Source organism: Scyliorhinus canicula, chromosome 1 (assembly GCF_902713615.1).
Source record: "Scyliorhinus canicula chromosome 1, sScyCan1.1, whole genome shotgun sequence".
NCBI lineage: Eukaryota > Metazoa > Chordata > Chondrichthyes > Carcharhiniformes > Scyliorhinidae > Scyliorhinus > Scyliorhinus canicula.
Genome location: NC_052146.1, coordinates 68,980,868 through 69,000,564, shown reverse-complemented (window position 1 = coordinate 69,000,564; position 19,697 = coordinate 68,980,868). Strand labels below are relative to the sequence as shown.

Genomic DNA, 19,697 nt, shown 5'->3' with positions numbered 1-19,697 from the left:
ACTGAGTCATGGGGATAGGGTGGAGGTGTGGGCTTCATGCTCTTTCCAAGGGCCGATGCAGACCCAATGAGCCAAATGGCCTCCTTCTGCACATCAGGTCCAGAAAACAAATGCCTGGAAAGCTGCGACAATTAAGCAGAGGTTCATTTTACTTTTTCCCTATTGAATTCTGAAGGCAACAAACATTAGTACCGGGGAATAGAATATAATTCATTTCAGATTACCAGCATTTGCAGCTTGGGTACAGCCTAAGTAGATTGTAGAGAAAAACTCCCTCTTGGCTGGCCCCAAGAGGAGCCAATTGACTGCCAACTGTGACATTATTTTAATTTCCTACCAAACCAAACATTTGACCTTTCACAATCAAATCACCAATTTTATGCCAAACTAGTGCAAAAAAGCAGCAAATTCTGGAATGGTCGATCTTTACTTGCCAAGAATAGTAATGGTTTGGCTGAAACTCAATTCAATAGGAGGTTTCTAACAGGTTGGTTACTGGCTCAGTTTGGTTTGATATTTTTGTATAAAACAAATTACATTATTAAATCATAAATGTTTTATTAAAATAAATCTAGAAATTGATGACAATAAATATAAAACTAAATGGATCGATTTTGTACCATCTGCACCTGAGGTAAACACAGATGTTTAATTGACAGTCACGCTGGGCTGCATAGTCAGGACAGTTTAGTGCAGACATCATTGTATATTATTCCTCCAATAATCACTGGAATCCCCTCCACCCACTCTCCTGGAAATCAAGGCTAAAATCAGTTATTTCAAAGGAAATACAAAACAATTTAAAATTTGGTAAAATACTTTTTCATAAACAGCTCAATAGGATTGTGGTCATAACCCCAATTTGCCAATCTGCCCTAGTTTCAACCAGAAGACAAACACCTCTATTGCAGCAACTGTGAATTTTGCAATGAGCTAGTATTGATTACGAGGAGTTCCAGAATGAACACAGTGTCTGCAAAGGCGAAAATACTCAGTTCTTACTAAGTCTTTGACTCCATATTTAAAGTTCCATCCACCGTGTAGCTGGGATGCGAGCCAGTCATGCTGCCCCTGGACTATGACTCAACCAAGTGTCAAAATGGCCTGGGCTGACATTCATTTTGATTTATCCTCTTCTTCACCCATTCTCCAAATCAGCTCAATCCAAGATTTGGATTGCGTGAGTAGAGGATGTCCCATCCGCATGAACAAGGGGAACCCATTTGCCAATTTTTAAAATCCGTAAGTGCTTGCAGCAAACATTACCAGGGCTGGTTTAGCTCAGTGGGGCTAGACAGCTGGTTTGTAATGCAGAACAAGGCCAGCAGCGCGGATTTAATTCTCGTACCAGCTGACAATTCTGAATTCTCTGTGTACCCGAACAGGCGGTGGAATGTGGCGACTGGGGGTTTTCACAGTAACTTTATTGCACTGTTAATGTCAGCCTACTTGTGACAATAAAGGATTATTATTTTATTACCAGATTGCAAGAAGGACAGCAGAGCTAGCACAGAATGACACTCCCTTACTCTGCCCAAAATGCACATCCTAAACCTTCCCTCTTCTCCCCAGCGCATTACTGCAACATTTACTACTTCCGAGTGACTTTGCTACATTTTATGCTACTTCAGATTCAAAACAATAGATATTAGTGCACGGGGTTTACATAAAATAGGGGCCGAGTTAAGATTAACCTAGGGCGGCATGCTAGCGCAGTGGTTGGCACAGCTGCCTCACGGCGACGAGGACCCTGTATCGATTCTGGCCCCGGGTCATTGTCCGTGTGGAGTTTGCACATTCTCCCCGTGTCTGCGCGGGTCTCACCCACAAGCCAAAGACGTGCAGGGTAGGTGGATTGGCCACGCTAAATTGCCCCTTAATTGGAAAAAAAAAATTGGGTATTCTAAATTTATAAAAAAGGAGATCAACCTAATTTCTTTCACACAGTGGGCGCTTCTAAGTAGAAGGGGAGATTTTCATCTTAACAACCTGGGTACAAGATTTTTTGTTGCAATGATCAAAAATCTGGTATACAAGTCTTGCTTACATATAGATTCCAATTTAAATTACATTGCACTGATCAACTATTGCACATAAAAAAAAATCAAATACACTTAAGAATTTCTATGATTTCCAAGTTGAATTTGTAGAGAGTGTATAGAATGACGTAATCATTTTATCATTGGGTTCCATATCACTCTAAAAATTAATCTGTGTTATAGCACTGCCAGCCAAAGTGTTTAAAAACTAAAATTTCACTTTATAATACTCAGCAAAATGGCACACATTAACAAGATAAAAAGGTGATGTTTTTGGTGGTTAAAGGTAATCCATCAGTGGTTCTATCCAGTGCACTGATGATGGAGATTAGATACAGTTTCCACCTTGGTCGTAAACACATTAGTCACTGGCTTGTTAACAATCTAAAATCGGCCATGGCCAGATAATCTGCAGTTTAAAAATGAATGCGTGCGTTCAGAAATTAATTGCTCCGAGTTTCTTCTTGTCATCTTCCGTAAGCGGTTCCTTGTTCAGCAAGCGGTTGTGCAATTTGTGGTGTTTGCCGATTCCAAGTTTAGGCAGCCCTCGGTTTAGCCCCTCGAGTAGCGCACATGCCTTACATAGCTTCTGACTGGAAATGTAACCACAGCGGGTGCAGGTTCCCTGTGTGGGCATCTTCACATCCTCCTTTATAGACAGATTCTCACCGGAGTGAATCACATCCATGATGGCACTGGTCCGGATCGACTCCAGATCCTTCAGAAAAGCACGGGCATAGCCCCTGTATGCATTAGGGGAATACACACATTCTGTGGAGAAGTAGTCCAGTTTCTTGAAGTATGCATACAGCACAATCTCTTTCTCATATGCGTATTTGAGTGGTTTGCAGCGAGGAATGGCTCCCTCACTGCCTGTAATGATAGAGGTGCAACGGCGGAGTCGAGCAATGTCACCACGTAGAAAATTCATCAGGACAGTCTCAGCAATGTCATCAGCATTGTGACCTGGTAGAAGGGGGGGGGGGGGAAGAGAGAAAGGAGGATATCATTAACCGTTACACCCACAGATGCACTCATTTATTACACACCACTGTGCAGCAGCATAACAGGAGTTCATATCACCAACTGGCCACCAAACCGTGGCCATCCAAATAACTCAACAACTATTATTGCACTTAAAAGTGAGATTGGAGGCTCTTTCTGGCTGAACGGCGGAGAGTGCGGTTTGTATCCCCCAGCCGCTAGACTCCTCGCAGCCATGCCTCGGATGATTGCAGAAATCAAAGACTTCTTGTTAACAGCTAGAAGAAAGGATGCAAAATCTGTGAAAATTAAGAAGAACAAGGACAATGTAAAATTCAAAGTGCGGTGCAGCAGGTACCTATATACACTCGTCATCACAGATAAAGAAAAGGCTGAAAAACTGAAACAGTCCCTGCCTCCAGGTCTGGCTGTGAAAGAGCTGAAGTGAGGAGCTGAAATCTCCTAGATGTTGTTCGGGTTTTATTGAATTAAAAAAAAACTACAAAACAAAAGTGAGATTGGAGGTGTTTTCAAACATGTTACACAAAGGATGGGGGTGAATCATGTAATAAGTGGGACAAGTTCAACTAACGAATTAATGCGCTCCCACTGTGCTTTGTGAAAGTTTTTCAAAAATAAATTTAAAGTACCCAATTTAAGTTTTTCCAATTAAGGGGCAATTTAGCGTGGTCATTCCATGTACCCTGCACATCTTTGTGTTGTGGGGGCAAAACCCACACAAACACGGGACGAATGTGCAAACTCCACATGGACAGTGACCCAGAGCTGGGATCGAACCTGGGACCTAGTGAGGCAGTAGTGATACTCACTGCGCCACCGTGCTGCCCTTGCTTTGTGAACGTTAATGTCTCCATCCATGTTCAGCCCCAGAGCCCCAATGAATTAACTCCAATGTCTACACAGATGGATTTGTAAGTAAGGGTGGCCTGGGACCAGTTCAGTTCCAGTAAAGGATTGACCATTGCTCCCTGACAGCCCATCTCATCTCTATCATAGTGAGGTTCTTCTCTATATATTTAGGTTTCAATATCTCAGGATGGTTCACACTCCATGCATTACCAAAGCTACAATTTCCTCCCTCTGTCTATAAACCATTGTAATCTTTTTGGTCCAGTTAATCTGAGACCTTTGTCGGGTGATCTTGTCCCAAGTTTCTTTACATATTGTGTTGTGTTAGCTACTTGGAACTGTGCGCAGTAGCTGGATATAACCCCACATTAGTTTCTTAATCCTCCCCTTTCATCTCACCCCTTAAACCTTTGCTTCTTGGCTCCCCACGATAGTGGGAAAACTGACCATTTGGAGAATCGTACTGTACCACTCAACAGTTCATAATTTTCCACAAAAGTCCACACTTATGTCACACCTTTCAACATAAACATTCCCCAAGTCCTTGCGATTTTTCTACTTTGCTGGAACAGTCCCACTGGATTGGAGCACAGTGGTTAGCACTGTTGCTTCACAACGCCAGGGAGCCAGGTTCGATTCCTGGCTTGGGTCACTGTCTGTGCGGAGTCTGCACATTCTCAGTGTCTACGTGGGTTTCCTCTGGATGCTCCAGTTTCCTACCACATGTCCTGAAAAATGCATTTGTTAGGTGAATTGGACATTGAGTTCTCCCTCAGTGTACCTGAATAGGCACTATAGTGTGGCGACTAGGGGAATTGCATAGCAACCTATTTGCAGTGGTAATGTAAGCCTACTTGTGACACTAATAAAGATTTATTTAAAAAAACATTTTTTAAATCAGATTTTCACAAAATAACAGAAAATATTAACAACTGAAAAAACAAAAAACCCCAATACAAAAAAGAAGAAATAGATTAACGCCCGTCATAAACAAAGAACACATACACACGTCCCTTCAACCCAACCCACAGAAACGACCACCCCCCCGGGCTGCTGCTGCTGGCCTTTTTCCCTACTGTTCTGCCAGGAAATCTAGGAAAGGCTGCCACCGTTTGAAAAATCCCTGTACTGATCCCCTCAGGGCAAATTTCACCCTCTCCAATTTGATAAACCACGCCATATCATTGATCCAGGCCTCCACGCTTGGGGGCCTCGCATCCGTCCCCTGAAGAAGAATCCTCCGCCGGGCTACTAGGGATGCAAAGGCCAGAACACCGACGTCTTTCGCCTCCTGCACTCCCGGCTCCACTGCAATCCCAAATATTGCGAGTCTCCAGCTTGGATTGACCCTGGATCCTACCACCCTCGACACCGTGCTTGGTACCCCCTTCCAAAATTCCCCCAGCGCTGGGCATGCCCAGAATATATTGGCATGGTTCGCTGGGCTCCCCGAGCACCTAGTACACCTGTCCTTGCCCCCAAAGAACCTACTCATCCTCGTCCTGGTCACACGAGCCCTATGTAGCACCTTGAACTGTATGAGGCTAAGCCTCGCACAAGAAGAGGAGGAGTTTACTCTTTCCAGAGCATCCGCCCACGTCCCCTCCTCAATCTCCTCACCCAGCTCCTCTTCCCATTTACCCTTCAGCTGCTCCACCGAGGCCTCGTCTACCTCCTGCATCATTTGGTACATGTCCGAACTAATAAAGATTATTAAGATGAATAGGAAGTCAATGTGTGTTACCTGTGCAGACCTTGTCTACCTTCAGCATCATGGCTCCTCGATCAAGAGCTTGCCGTCTGAAGACTCCACAAAAAGTGCAGTTATTTTTCAAGCCAACTTTCTTCACAATCTGATCCATTGTCCAACCATACAGCTCTTCATAGGAAACGATCTTGAGAGGCAGATCGTACTGTTGCTGGTTTCTCTTTACCGTCTCCAAGGAGTCATCACGGTAACCGGTGATGCCTTCATCCACAGAGATCAGCATCAGATTTAGCCTGTAATCATACCGCTCATTTAAGAGTTTTAGAACGTGAGCTAGAACAGTTGAGTCTTTCCCACCAGAAGCACCAATTCCTACAGTCTCGCCCTGCTGGAAAAGCTTTGCAGATAGGATTGTCTGATGAACCTCCTCTTCAAAGGCCCAGAAAAAGCACTCTTTACAAAGGGAGTGGCCTGTTTTGGGGCGCCTGAGAGCTGCCGCCTTCTTGTCACAGCCACTACAGGGAACTGGCATGTTGGAGCAGGTCTGAAAGAGCAAGAAAAAGTGAACTCGATTGAGTAGATCAGAGATGCAGTAATTAGGCCTGAATATTTGTAGAGATTTACAGTAATATCCTTTTCATTACTAAGACCACCCCAAATTGTTTCATAGCGCACTGCTTTGCAGGATATATGACAAATCTAGATTGTGATGTTGAATCATTTTCTAAACCTTAGATTAGGGGAAAGCATGACAAGTTAAATAATTTATCCATTCCTAGATAATGATCCACAGGACTGAAGAGAATAATAGATGATAGGAGTAGACGATAATATAATTCATAACCCCTCCTAGGAGCAATTTACCTAACCTGCACGTCTTTGGACTTTGTGGGAGGAAACCCACGCAGACAGGGGAGAGCGTGCAGACTCCACAAAACGTGGATTTTGTGGAGTCTGTATGGAGTTTACACGTTCTCCCGTGTCTTCGTGGCTGTCCAAGGTTGGAATGGAACCCTGGTGTCTGGCACTGTAAGGCAGCAGTGCTCACCACCGTGCCGCCCCTAATCTTCCATCTGAAAGACAGTTGCTGGGGAAAAAGTACTCCATTCATACTGCGCTGAAGTGTCAGTCCAGATTTGACGTTCAAGTCCTAGAGCGGAGCTTGAAGCAACAGGTTCAGCGGCAAGAGTTAAAGAAGTTATGTTTCCTTTTCACTGTTCTTGTATTTAACATCATCAAGGCTGATCTTGGGCTTCAACATCACTTGGCTGCCCACTCCCCATATAATTTGATTCCTTGAGAGGCTAACGATCTGTCCATCTATGCCTTAAACGTATTAAATGAGGACGCATCCACAACCCTCTTGGATTTGAATTTTGTTTATTGTCACGTGTACCAAGGTAGAGTGAAAAGTATTTTTTTTGCGAGCAGCTCAACAGATCATTAAGTATATGAAAAGAAAAGGAAATAAAAGAAAATACATAATAGGGCAACACAAGTAACACAATGTAACTGGATAACAATGGCAACGGGTGAAGCATACAGGAGTGTAGTGCTAATCAGGTCAGTCCATAAGAGGGTCGTTTAGGAGTCTGGTAACAGCGGCGAAGAAGCTGTTTTTGAGTCTTTTCATGCGTGTTCTCAGACTTTTGCATCTCCTGCCCGATGGGAGAAATTGGAAGTGTGAGTAGGCAGGGTGGGAGGGGTCTTTGATTATGCTGCCCGCTTTCCCCCGGCAGCGGAAGGTGTAGATGGAGTCAATGGATGGGAGGCAGGTTCGTGTGATGGATTGGGCTGTGTTCACGAATCTCTGAGGTTTCTTGCGGTCATGGGCCGAGCAGTTGCCATACCAGGCTGTGATGCAGCCAGATAGGATGCTTTCTATAGTGCATCTGTAAAAATTGGTAAGAGTTAATGTGGACATGCCGAATTTCCTTAGTTGCCTGAGGAAGTATGTTGTGCTTTCATGGTGGTAGCGTCGACGTGAGTGGACCAGAACAGGTTATTTGGAGATGTGCACCCCTAGAAACTTGAAACTGCTAACTATCTCCATCTCGACCCCGTTGATACTGACAGGGGTGTGTATAGTACCTTCTGAAGTCAATGACCAGCTCATTAGTTTTGCTGGCATTGAGGGAGAGATTGTTGTCGCTGCACCAGTCCACTAGGTTCTCAATCTCCCTCCCGAATTCTGTCTCGTCGTTACTCAAGATCCGTCCCACTATGGTCGTATCGTCAGCAAACTTGTAGATGGAGTTGGAACCAAATTTTGCCACGCAGTCGTGTGTGTACTGGGAGTAGAGTAGGGGGCTAAGTATGCAGCCTTGCGGGGGCCCGGTATTGAGTACTATTGTGGAGGAGGTGTTGTTGTTTATTCTGATTGATTGTGGTCTGTGGGTTAGAAAGTCGAGGATCCAGTTGCAGAGTGAGGAGCCAAGTCCTAGGTTTTGAATCTTTGATATGAGCTTGGCTGGGATTATGGTGTTGAAGGCGGAGCTGTAGTCAATAAATAGGAGTCCTTCTTGTGAGATGTTCTTGGGATGAGTGTGGGGCCAGGGAGATGGTGTCTGTTGTGGACTGGTTGCGGCAGTATGCGAATTGCAGTGGATCAAGGTGTTCTGGGAGTATGGAGGTGATGCGCTTCATGACCAACCTCTCGAAGGACTTCATTACGACTGACGTCAGGGCCGCCGGACGGTAGTTATTGAGGCACGCTGCCTGGTTTTTCTTTGGCACCGAAATGGTGGTCTTCCGGAAGCAGGTGGGGACCTCGGAGCGGAGTAGGGACAGGTTAAAGATGTCCGCGAATAAATCTGCCAGCTGGTCTGCGCAGGCTCTTTGTACACGACCAGGGATCCCGTTTGGACCAGTGGCCTTCCGAGCGTTAACCTTCAGGAAAGCCGATCTGACTTTGGAAGCTGTGATGGTGTGTATTGGTGTGGTACGGGCTGCTGGGGGACTCAACAGCGGATCGTTGGTTTCCTGCTCAAACCGAGCATAGAATGCATTGAGTTCATCAGGGAGGGGTGCGCTGCTGCTGGAGATACTGCTCGGCTTCGCTTTGTAGCCAGTTATGTTGTTTAGGCCTTGCCACAACCGCCGAGAGTCTGTAACGCTAGTCTGTGACTCGAGCTTGGTCTAATATTCTCTCTTGGCATCTCGGATGGCTTTGCAGAGGTCGTACCTGGATTTCTTGTATAGGTCATAGGTATAGACTTGATTTGAACGCGTCAGACCTGTCCTTCAGTAGGGAGTCAAACTCGTGATTGAGCCATGGTTTCCGGTTGGGGAATGTACGTACTTCTTTCTTTGGCACGTAGTTGTCCACACATTTGCTGATGAAGTATGTGATGGTGGTGGAATACTCATTTAAGTTGGTGGCTGAGTTCTTAAATATGGACCAGTCCAATGTCTCCAAGCAGTCACGTAAGAGCTATTCTGTTTCCTTGGACCAGCACTGCACGACCTTCTTAGCTGGATTCTCCTGCTTGAGTTTCTGCTTGTATGCAGGGAGAAGGAGCAGGGTAGCATGGTGGTTAGCATAAATGCTTCACAGCTCCAGGGTCCCAGGTTCGATTCCCGGCTGGGTCACTGTCTGTGTGGAGTCTGCACGTCCTCCCCCTGTGTGCGTGGGTTTCCTCCGGGTGCTCCGGTTTCCTCCCACAGTCCAAAGATGTGCGGGTTAGGTGGATTGGCCATGCTAAATTGCCCGTAGTGTCCTAATAAAAGTAAGGTTAAGGGGGGGGGTTGTTGGGTTACGGGTATAGGGTGGATACGTGGGTTTGAGTAGGGTGATCATGGCTCGGCACAACATTGAGGGCCGAAGGGCCTGTTCTGTGCTGTACTGTTCTATGTTCTATGTTCTTATGGTCTGATTTCCCAAAGTGCGGTCGGGGGAAGGAACGGTAGGCGCCCTTGATTTTTGAGTAGCAGTGGTCAAGAGTGTTGTCGCCCCTGGTGGGACAGGAGATGTGCTGGTGGAATTTTGGCAGTACACTCTGAGGTTGGCCTTGTTGAAGTCCCCGGCCATGATGAACAAGGCCTCCGGGTGTTCTGTTTCGTAGTTGTTTATAACTGTGTACAGTTCGTCCAGCCCCTTGTTCGCTTCTGCCTTCGATAGAGCCCAAAGATTCAGAACCCTTTGGATTAAGTAATTTCTCATTGCAGCCCTAAATCATCAGTCCCTTTTCCTGAGACTGTACCCCCTTGTGCTAGATTCCCAGCCAAGGGAAACAACCTTTCAGTGCCTACCCTGTCAAGACCCTTTAGAATTTTGGGCCTGGGAGAGTTGGGGGGGAATGGAACTGTATGTGTTGATGGTGACTATGGATGATTCCTGATTCCTCGTTATTTGTTTCTGTTAAAATGCAGGCTAATGTTTCGGGGATTGGTGGGAGGATGGGATTGTTGTTAGTGATATGGAGATTGACATTACATTCGTTACTGATTATTGTTGGGTGTAAATTTGAGAGAAAATGTGAAAAAGGATGAGAATAAAACTATTTTTAAAAAAAGGAATGAAAAGAAATGAAGGTTTACGCTGATCATAACCAGAAAAAAAAATGTAAAGAATTTTGGGCCTGAATTTTATGGTCCTCACCTCATTGTGGTGGGGAGGGGTGAAATTGCATGAACGGGATTACCTCTGGGATCTGGCCTGCCCCAACCTGAAAGCCTCTTCGGAGTCAGTGGGGACGAGTTTCCCTGCTGAGCTCCTGCCATCTGAAAAATTCAGCCCATGTAGGTTTTAACCTCATTTTAAAAAAACTGTTAATATAGATCCAATTTACTCAGCCTATCATAGGGCAACCCTCTCATTCCATGGACCAATCTCTATTTTTTAAAATTTTGAGTACTCAATTCATTTTTTCCAATTAAGGGACAATTTAGTGTGGCCAACCACCTGCGCTGCACATCTTTGGGCTGTGGGGGCGAGACCCACGCAAACACGGGGAGAATGCGCAAACTCCACACGGACAGTGACCCAGAGCTGGGATCGAACCTGGGACCTCGGCGCTGTGAGGCAGCAGTGCTATCCACTGCGCCACGGTGCTGCCCTTCCGAGGAGCAATTTACCTAACCTGCACATCTTTGGACTTTGCGGAAGTAAATGGAGCACCCGGAGGAAACCCCCACCGATACGGCGAGAATGTGTAAACTCCACGCAGACAGCCGCCCAAGGTTTGAATCGAACCCTGGTGCCTGGCGCTGTGAGGCAGCAGTGCTAACCACTCTGCCACCCCTAATGTTCCATCTGAAAGGTAGTTGCTGAGAAAAATCCACCTGGTCCTGGTAATTTGCTAACCTCCAAGGATACCTGTCTCATCAGTACTTCCTCTGACTATGCTTATTGTATTTAATATTTCACACTCCTCTTTAACTAGAATGTCTGAATCAGCCTTCTCCTTACTGAAGACAAGAGACAAAATACTCACAGAACACAGCCCACATCTTCAGAATCAACCCACCAGTTACCATGTATACATCTTTTTTAAAATTTAGAGTACCCAATTAATATATTTTTCAATTAAGCGTGGTCAACCCACCTAAGCTGCACATCTTTGGGTTGTGGGAGCAAAACCCACGCAAATATGGGGAGAATGTGCAAACTCCACATGGACAGTGACCCAGAGCCAGGATCTAACCTGGGACCTCGGTGCCGTGAGGCAGCAGTGCTAACCACTGTGCCACCCTGCTGCCCACCATTGATATCTCTGATAGGCTCTACCTTATTCTTAGTTATTCGCTTGCGTTTAAATTTTATAGGTAAAACATCTTAGGATTTTACCTGACCACATTCTCCCCATGTCTCACATTCTCCCCATGTCTGCGTGGGTTTCACCCCCACAACCCAAAGATGTGCTGGTTAGCTGGATTGGTCACGCTAAATTGCCCCTTAAATTGGAAAAAAAATAATTGGCTATTCTAAATTTATTTTTAAAAAAAGGATTTTACCTGTCAATATTTTTTTGTACTTTCTCTTTGCTTTCCTAATTTTCATTTATACTTTACCCCTGTACTCCTCTCAGCTTTCTACAGATTTTGTGACTATCATAAGTTTTTGTGTTCTGCTTTACCTTGGCCTGTATGATCTGGATAACCAGGAGGCTCTAGCCCCCTGTTTTCTGTTAAGCAGATCGTAGACCTCTCAACCATTAAATTAACTTTTGTGATTGCAGTAACTTTGCTTGTTGGTTTATTCCACCCTGTTGTCCGATTTCTATTCTATTGTAAGCAATGCAAACGGAAAGGTAAAATTACAGAAATATTGCTAGATTAAACGAATGGCCAAAAATGTGGCAATAGATTTCAACATAGGTTAATGTGAGGGTATCCACTTTGGGCATAGAAAAGGTCAGAACAGGTTACTTTCTAAATGATTAAAGTTAAATAGAGAATTTTTAGTCCAGTTATATTGATCATTAAAATGTCATCATGAGGTACAAAACAATCAAAGGGCCGAATGGAATATTGATCTTTTTATCTAGAGGATGAGAATGCAAGAGGGCAAAAGTCCAGCTTCAGCAATACAAAGCTCTGGTTAAACCACATCTAGAATACTGTGAACAGCTCTGGGCACCCACCTTTGGAAAAATATATTAGACTTGGAGAGAGTGCAGAGTAGATTTACCAGAATGATATCTGGATTCCAGGGGTTAAATCAAGGCGAGATGACACAAACTGGATAAAAGCAAATGACTGCAGATGCTGAAATCTGAAACAAAAACAGAAAATGTTGGAAAATTTTAGCAGGTCTGACAATACCTGTGGAGAGAGAACAAAGATAAAGAGTTCCAAGTCTGAATAAAGAGTTCCAAGTCTGAATGATTCTTCGTCAGAGCTCAATTTGTGACCCAACTGGAGTTTTATTCTCTGAAATTTAGAAGACTAAGCAGTGAAAGGATCAAAATTTTCAGACATATGAGCACAAAGAGGTTTACTTTGACAGCATTCCATCCTGTGAGATGGTGGCTTACACCTTGGTGGTCAAATGTGTTCAACATCGACTGGTGTAGCTAAAGAGTGCCGCTCTGGCACGGCAATCTCTGATGTATTTGCTGCAGAGAAAGTCAGTGGACTGAGAAGGTGCACGATTCACTGGCTTTTTCTCAACTAGTTAAGCTTTCCACTTCTGCTCACCTGTTCCAGTGTTGCTCCAGTTAGGTTCCAGACGCCACAGTGATAGGCAATCATCTCAGTTTACTGAATGTCCAGCACCATCATACCTCATTTGCAGGTATCCCTATAGCAGAGGTATTGATGTCCAACAAGGCATAACCAATGGCAAGTTCACTGTACAGAAAATCTTTGGGTATATGACCATCATCCAGATGTTGAATGTGGCTGTTCTAGCACTGACATCGTTGGTGTATACAAGTATATGCTGATGAAATTAGCATGCTCCAGGACCAAATTGGTGCCCTTGTCCTGCCATGCGATGCCAAGGGTATGGCTGAGACAGCAAAGACGCAAACAGTTCAACTTTTCTCCTGCTTAGCATTTGTTGCCCAGGTCTCACTATGTAGACTGGACTGACGATGTAGGCTTGGTAGACTTGGAGTTTGGTGTTTCTCAGTCAGGTTGCTGTTGTTCCACACTTTGTTACTCAGCTTGGACATAATAGCTGCAGTTTTTGCAATGCATGTGCTGATTTCAGCTTGAAGCTAGATGGTGAAGCTATCAACATCTTCTTTCACATTGCCATATCGCCATCCATCAGCATTGGCAAAGTCTTGGACAGTGACATTTGTTTTCCTGATGCTGAAGATCAAACCAAAGGTGTCCCTCTGTATGGAATGCTGATGTGGCATCACTGACACAGAGGAACTCTGATGAGGACTTTTCACCTTTTTGTCTTCAATCTCATGTTGGCAAGACTGAACTCCACAGGTTCAGGTATGTAGGGGCTGGTTTAGCTCACTCGGCTAAATCACTGGCTGTTACAGCAGACCAAGCAGGCCAGCAGCACGGTTCGATTCCCGTACCAGCCTCCCCGGACAGGCGCCGGAATGTGGCAACTCGGGGCTTTTCACAGTAACTTCATTGAAGCCTGCTCGTGACAATAAGCGATTTTCATTTCATTTCATTTTCATTTCATGTAAATAAAAACTCTCAGGGGATGACCTGAAAGAGTATGACAAAAAAGAATATGCCAAAGTCTTTTGATGCTAGAAAAGTGTGTTGGTGACAGAACACAACCCAGTTTGACCCCACTGCAGTCTCAAAGGGTTCAGCTGTGGCCCTGCCACAGCTGACCATACCCAAAAGGTTGCCATAAAGGGCAGATCACACAGAGCAACTTCGGCAGGCAGCCAATTTCCTTCAGCAGCTTAAATAGATTGCTTCTGCTCACGTGGTTGAATCTCTTGGTGGGGTCAATGAGGCAATTTATAGTGGCCCCATTTGCTCAGGGCAATTTTTTTGCAGCTGCTCACATTAATAATGGATGTTTCAATTAAGAAACCACACTGGGTTTTGGGATAGATGCATTTGGCCAAGATCTGCAGCCTGACAAGGGCAACATGGCAAATACTTTTCCCATGATGCACAGCAGGGCAATGCCTTGACAGTTGTTGCAATCACTTCAGTCGCCCTTGTTCTTACGTAAGATCACAATATTTGCATCATGTACATCTGGAGCACATTCCTTCCTTCCAGCAGAGTCAGGGACATTTATGCAGATGCTACAGGAGTTCTAGCTTCCTGTGTTCAGGCAGTATAGCATCAACACCTGGAGCTTTACCAATAGCAAGGAAATGGCTTTGCCAAACTTCTCCACTGTGGATTTGATAAAGCTCTTCTATCACAGGCAAGCTCTCTATAGTATCCACTGTTTCCTACTTTATGTGCCAAGTCTGTATTGAGGATTAAAGCCACAATTTTTTGATGCTTTCAATGCAACCAGCTCACAAAGGTTTAGGAGTCTTAGCCAAATTGAATGATCAACACATCTAACGAGAGTAAAGCAGAGTGTTCTAAATAAACATTGCTGTGTGGGCTTCCAGATTACGAGCAAAACAGTTTTTTTCCTCAACTGTGACCAGTTAGCTAACCAGTGGTAGGATAGATCCATGTCGACACATGGGAGTCCCTGGCTTGTGACAAACCAATAGGGGGAAAATTAATTTGGGAACAAGTTCAGTCATCACAGGGTACGCACACACCTCCCAACAACTCAACCATTCAAGCACCTCCTATCCCATATGTGCCAGAGTCTGCGGATTACACATTGGACTTATCAACCATCTTAGAATTATCAGGCATTTCAGAACCCATGGAAAATGGAGTGGAAGCAAATCACCCTCAATCCCAAAGGACTGCCTAATAATGAAAACAAGATAGATACTAGAATCATCACCAAAATATTGGAAAACAAAAGATATAAATATGGAGAATATGATAAAAAATCAGCATGGATTTCAAAAAGGAATTATTTGAAGAAGTAACAAAGAATAGAAAAGAACAATGCAGTGGACAAGACTCTGTGGTCAGTGGCGAAGCAAGAACGTTTGTCACTGACTGAGATCCAGCGGTGACTGTGGGGTGAACTATTACGTGCATTTCATAGAATCATAGAATTTACAGTGCAGAAGGAGGCCATTCAGCTCATCGAGTCTGCACCGGCTCTTGGAAAGAGCACCATACCCAAGGTCAACAACTCCACCCTAGCCCCATAATCCCATAACCCAGCAACCCCACCCAGCACTAAGGGCAGTTTTGGACTCTAAGGACAATTTATCATGGCCAATCCACCTAACCTGCACATCTTTGGACTGTGGAAGGAAACCGGAGCACCCGGAGGAAACCCACGCACACACAGGGAGGATGTGCAGACTCCGCACAGACAGTGACCCAAGCCGGAATCGAACCTGGGACCCTGGAGCTGTGAAGCGATTGTGCTATCCACAATGCTACCGTGCTGCCCTAATTTAAGTGTTGTTTAATGGGGATTCCCAGGGCTGAGCTGAGCTGGTGTCAAGGCGATCAATCACATGGAAGGATTCTCATATGCAGCCTGGCAACCAGTAATAATCAAAACAGCTTTGCATTGCTTTTACGCTGAACAAAATAAAAGTCGGCTGAGGGCAGAGGTTGAAATAGCTTGAAAAACCTAAAGAATAACCTATTTAGAAATCCTAGTAATTGGAGACATTTCACATTTTTTAGTCCGATCAGTTTTCAATAGTAATTATTGTTCAGACTGTTAAAACTGTTAGCTGTTAAAACCCAGCTACTTATCATTGCTTAACTTTTTGTGGGGTTTTAACAGTAAAGTGAGAGTAGAAAAATGGATAATATACATATAATTTCAGAAGGCCTTCAATGAAGTATCACAATAGAGACTCGGGAGAAAGGTCATGGCACGGTAACAGGATTTATTGAAAAATGTCTACAAAAGAGAGACACGTTAATGTTGTTTGGTGGACTGATAAAACGTGGGAACAGGTACCTCAAATGGATCCGTTTTGGGAGGAGATGGGGGACAAAGAGAGAAGTAGCAATTACATTGAAGGAGGCTTGTGCAAAGTTTAAATACTGACCTAGTTAATACATATTGCAAAAATAATTGTTTACAGAAGGAACTTACAATACAGGTGGACATTTGGACTATTCTATTTATGCTGGCTCGACCTGATTGTTTTGTTTGTCCATAACGCTGTAGACTGGTAAAATCACCGGACTACCAACACGAGGCCCAGGCAAATCTCTGGGGTCAGTTTTGAATCCCACCATGCAGAAATAGAGCCGATGACTTGTTGTTATACGTGTCAGAACTGAATGTGTCAATAGGGGGAATATTGGAGCTGCTTTGGGTGTTTGGGTCTTTCTCGGGTACAAATTAAATCTACACAAGAACGAGTATTTTGTGGTGTCTCGGCCAGGGGTGGGGGCAGGGGGTTTGCCATTCCGCAAGGCAGGGACTCACATTAGATACCTGGGGGTACAGGTTGTTCGAGATTGGGGGGGGGGGGGGGGGGGCACAGGTACATTTCTAGTTTGGTGGGGAGGGTGAAAGCTCATCTGGCAAGGTGGGATGATCTCCCTCGGTCACTGGCGGGTCGGGTACAGGCGGTTAAAATGAGTGTGCTGCTGCGATTCCTATTTATTTTTCAAAGCCTGCCGATTTTCCTGCTAAAGACATTTTTTAGAGAGATCGAAGAGATGATTACCAGGTTCATGTGGGGAGGGTTGGTGGCCAGAATTAAAAAGGTTCCACTACAGAGAGGAAAGCAGGCAGGGGGTTTGGGTCTTCCGAACCTGATGTATTATTACTGTGTGGCGAGTGTGGAGAAGGTACGGAGCTAGGTCAGAGGGGTTGACTCCCAATGGGTCAGAATGGAGGAGTTTGGGTAGGGGGTCGGGATTGAAGGCGCTAACGACAGCGCCGCTCCCAATGGCCCTGGGGAGATACTCAGGGAGTCCAGTAGTAATAACTTCGTTGAGAATTTGGAGGCAGTTTCAACAGCACTTCGGTTTGGGGGCAGGGTCAAGGGAAACGCTGATTTGGGGGAACTATAGATTTGAGCCAGGGAAGTGGGATGGAAATTTTCGGAGATGGGAAGAGAAAGGATTTAGGACACTAGAAGGTTTGTTTCTTGGGTGTTGTTTTGCAGGATTGAAGGAGCTGGGAGTGAAGTATGGGCTGGAGCAGGGGGAAATATTTAGATACTTGCAGGTTCGAGACTTTGCCAGAAAGGAGATACAGAGCTTCCCAGTACAGCCGGCTTCCACATTACTGGAGGAGGTGCTGACGACAGGGGGACTGGAGAAGGAGGTTGTATCGGCGGTTTACGGGGCTATTCTGGAGAAGGAGAAGGCGCCGCTAGAAGGGATCAAGGCAAAGTGGGAGGAAGAGTTGGGAGAGGGTATGGAGGAGGGGTTCTGCTGTTCTATTAATAATGTTGGTGAACCACAAGCTTTCCCTTATATCGATCAAATGACCACACAATCAGTTAGTTAGTTCAAAAGATTGTTTATTTGCATACACAAGAGTTATGGGGCAGCATGGTAGCATTGTGGATAGCACAATTGCTTCACAGCTCCAGGGTCCCAGGTTCAATTCCGGCTTTGGTCACTGTCTGTGCGAAATCTGCACAACCTCCCCATGTGTGCGTGGGTTTCCTCCGGGTGCTCCGGTTTCCTCCCACAGTCCAAAGATGTGCAGGCTAGGTGGATTGGCCATGATAAATTGCCCTTAGTGTCCAAAATTGCCCTTAGTGTTGGGTGTGGTTACTGGGTTATGGGGATAGGGTGGAGGTGTTGACCTTGGATAGGGTGCTCTTTCCAAGAGCCGGTGCAGACTCGATGGGCCGAATGGCCTCTTTCTACACTGTAAATTCTATGATAACTATGATATTATCTCAACATACAAACACAATATCTACTACGAGTTAAACTACACCTATCAGCTACAATAACCTATACTTAACTTCAGGGCGACCAGCACTGCGCAAATGGATAAGGCCTTTATCTGGCTTTCACTTGGCTGGTTCGAAGAAAGTGGCTCTGTCTCTGCTGGGCTCATCCTTCAGGTAGCGATTGTTTGTGATGAACTTAGCTGGCTGTTCCTGCTTCAATTGGGCTGGCACAGGCCGGATCCAAAAGAGACAGAACACAGGGCTGTGCTCTCTTTTATCCCTCTGGGATTTTGCGCTCTTTGGGGTAGTCCTTAACCTTGGACCCAATAGTTCGACAGGGCTCTGATCACTGTCTTTGATTTCGGCCAATAAAGGGGCGGGTGCCTTGGTAGCTGGGCGGGGCCTTAGTGGTCATTGACTTTGGCAGTTGGGCTTTCTGAGTAAAGGGAGTGGCGCCGATCAGTCTGTGGCTGTAGCTTGATTGGAGTTCTATTGTCCTGGGAAAATCGGACATTAAAATGCAAACAAGCTGGGGTTTCGAACAGGTCTGGTTACCTGTGTTTCAGATACACATAGGCTCTGTACCTGTTTGAGTCATGGGTTGGCCATAATTCCCATGGTCCTTTGCAGGTGGCCATTTTAGATGGCTACAGTTCTAGTGTGAGGTGCTACGGAGGGTGAACGTCTCCACCTCGTGTGCGTGGTTGGGGCTGATACAGCTGAAGGTGGTGCATAGAACGCACCGCAAACCACGTTCATATGTCCAAAGCTGGAGGTTTACTGGAAGGTGGTGGTTAGGGTAATCTTTAAAGTGGTGCACGTGAAACTGGACTCGGTCCCTCGGGAGGCCATATTAGGGGTGTTGGACCAGCCGGGGTTAGAAACGGGCGCGGAGGCAGATGTTGTAGCCTTTGCCTCATTGATCGCCCGAAGGCGGATCCTGTTAGGGTGGAGATCAACCATTCCACCCTGTGCCCTGGGGTGGCGGGGTAACCTGCTGGAATTCCTGACGCTTGAAATGGTCAAATTTGAACTGAGGGGGAGGATGGAGGGATTCTACAATTCATGGGCGTTATTCATTAGGCACTTTCGAGAATTGGATCACATCGAGCATTAGGGGGGTTGGGGGCTGGGAGGGTCGGGGGGAAAGGGAATGTATGTGTTAATGGTGACTATGGGTGATTGCTGTTATTGATATGGGGATTGACATTACATTCATTACTAATTATTGTTTATTGTTGGGTGTAAATTTGGGAGAAAATTTGAAAAAGGAGAATACATTAAAAAAAAAGCCCAGTCCTTTAGGAAAGGAAATCTGCTATTCTTACCAGGGTACCCTACATGTGACTTCAGACTCATAGCAATGTGGTTAACTCTTAATTTTTTTTCCCAATTAAAGGGCAATTTAGCATGGCCAATCTGCCCAACCTGCACATCTCTTGGGTTGTGGGGATAAAACCCACGCAGACACGGGGAGAATGTGCAAACTCCACACGGACCGTGACCCAGGGCCAGGATTCAAACCCGGGTCCTCAACGCTGTAGTCCCAGTGCTAACCATTGCACCACATGCAGCCCTCTAATGCCCACTACAAAGCCAACCAAAAAAGGAATGAAACCAGACAGATCACCCGGCATCTATCCAGGCACCAGAAATTACACCAGCAAACCCAGCCCTGTTAATCCTGGAAAGTCCTCCTCACTAACATCTCAGCGCTTGTTCCAAATTTGGGAGAGC

At 45.4% G+C, this 19,697-nt stretch overlaps 2 protein-coding genes across 3 annotated transcripts in view; one reads left to right on the top strand and one right to left on the bottom strand.

Moving 5' to 3' along the window:
- Nucleotides 1-541: 541 nt before the first annotated feature.
- Nucleotides 542-19,697, bottom strand: part of ctu1 (cytosolic thiouridylase subunit 1 homolog (S. pombe)) — a 23,729-nt gene continuing 4,573 nt past the window's right edge. Inside the window, exons 2-4 of one of the 2 annotated variants that reach the window (XM_038792650.1) lie at nt 12,186-12,316; nt 5,638-6,145; nt 542-3,005 (exon numbers count right to left, since the gene is read on the bottom strand). In XM_038792650.1, coding sequence (XP_038648578.1) covers nt 2,476-3,005; nt 5,638-6,133 — 1,026 coding nt within the window. In that variant the 5' untranslated portion in view covers nt 6,134-6,145; nt 12,186-12,316 and the 3' untranslated portion in view covers nt 542-2,475. The remainder of the gene's footprint in view (nt 3,006-5,637; nt 6,146-12,185; nt 12,317-19,697) is intronic. The other variant, XM_038792659.1, reaches the window with a different exon arrangement.
- On the top strand, nt 3,197-3,530 carry LOC119963490 (60S ribosomal protein L38). Its single transcript, XM_038792692.1, has one exon. The coding sequence runs from the start codon at nt 3,259-3,261 to the stop codon at nt 3,469-3,471; it is 213 nt and encodes a 70-aa protein (XP_038648620.1). The 5' UTR covers nt 3,197-3,258; the 3' UTR covers nt 3,472-3,530.

What these genes read in the sequence shown, in the direction of transcription:
- LOC119963490 (XM_038792692.1), top strand. Translation starts at nt 3,259, where the DNA reads ATGCCTCGGATGATTGCAGAAATCAAAGACTTCTTGTTAACAGCTAGA.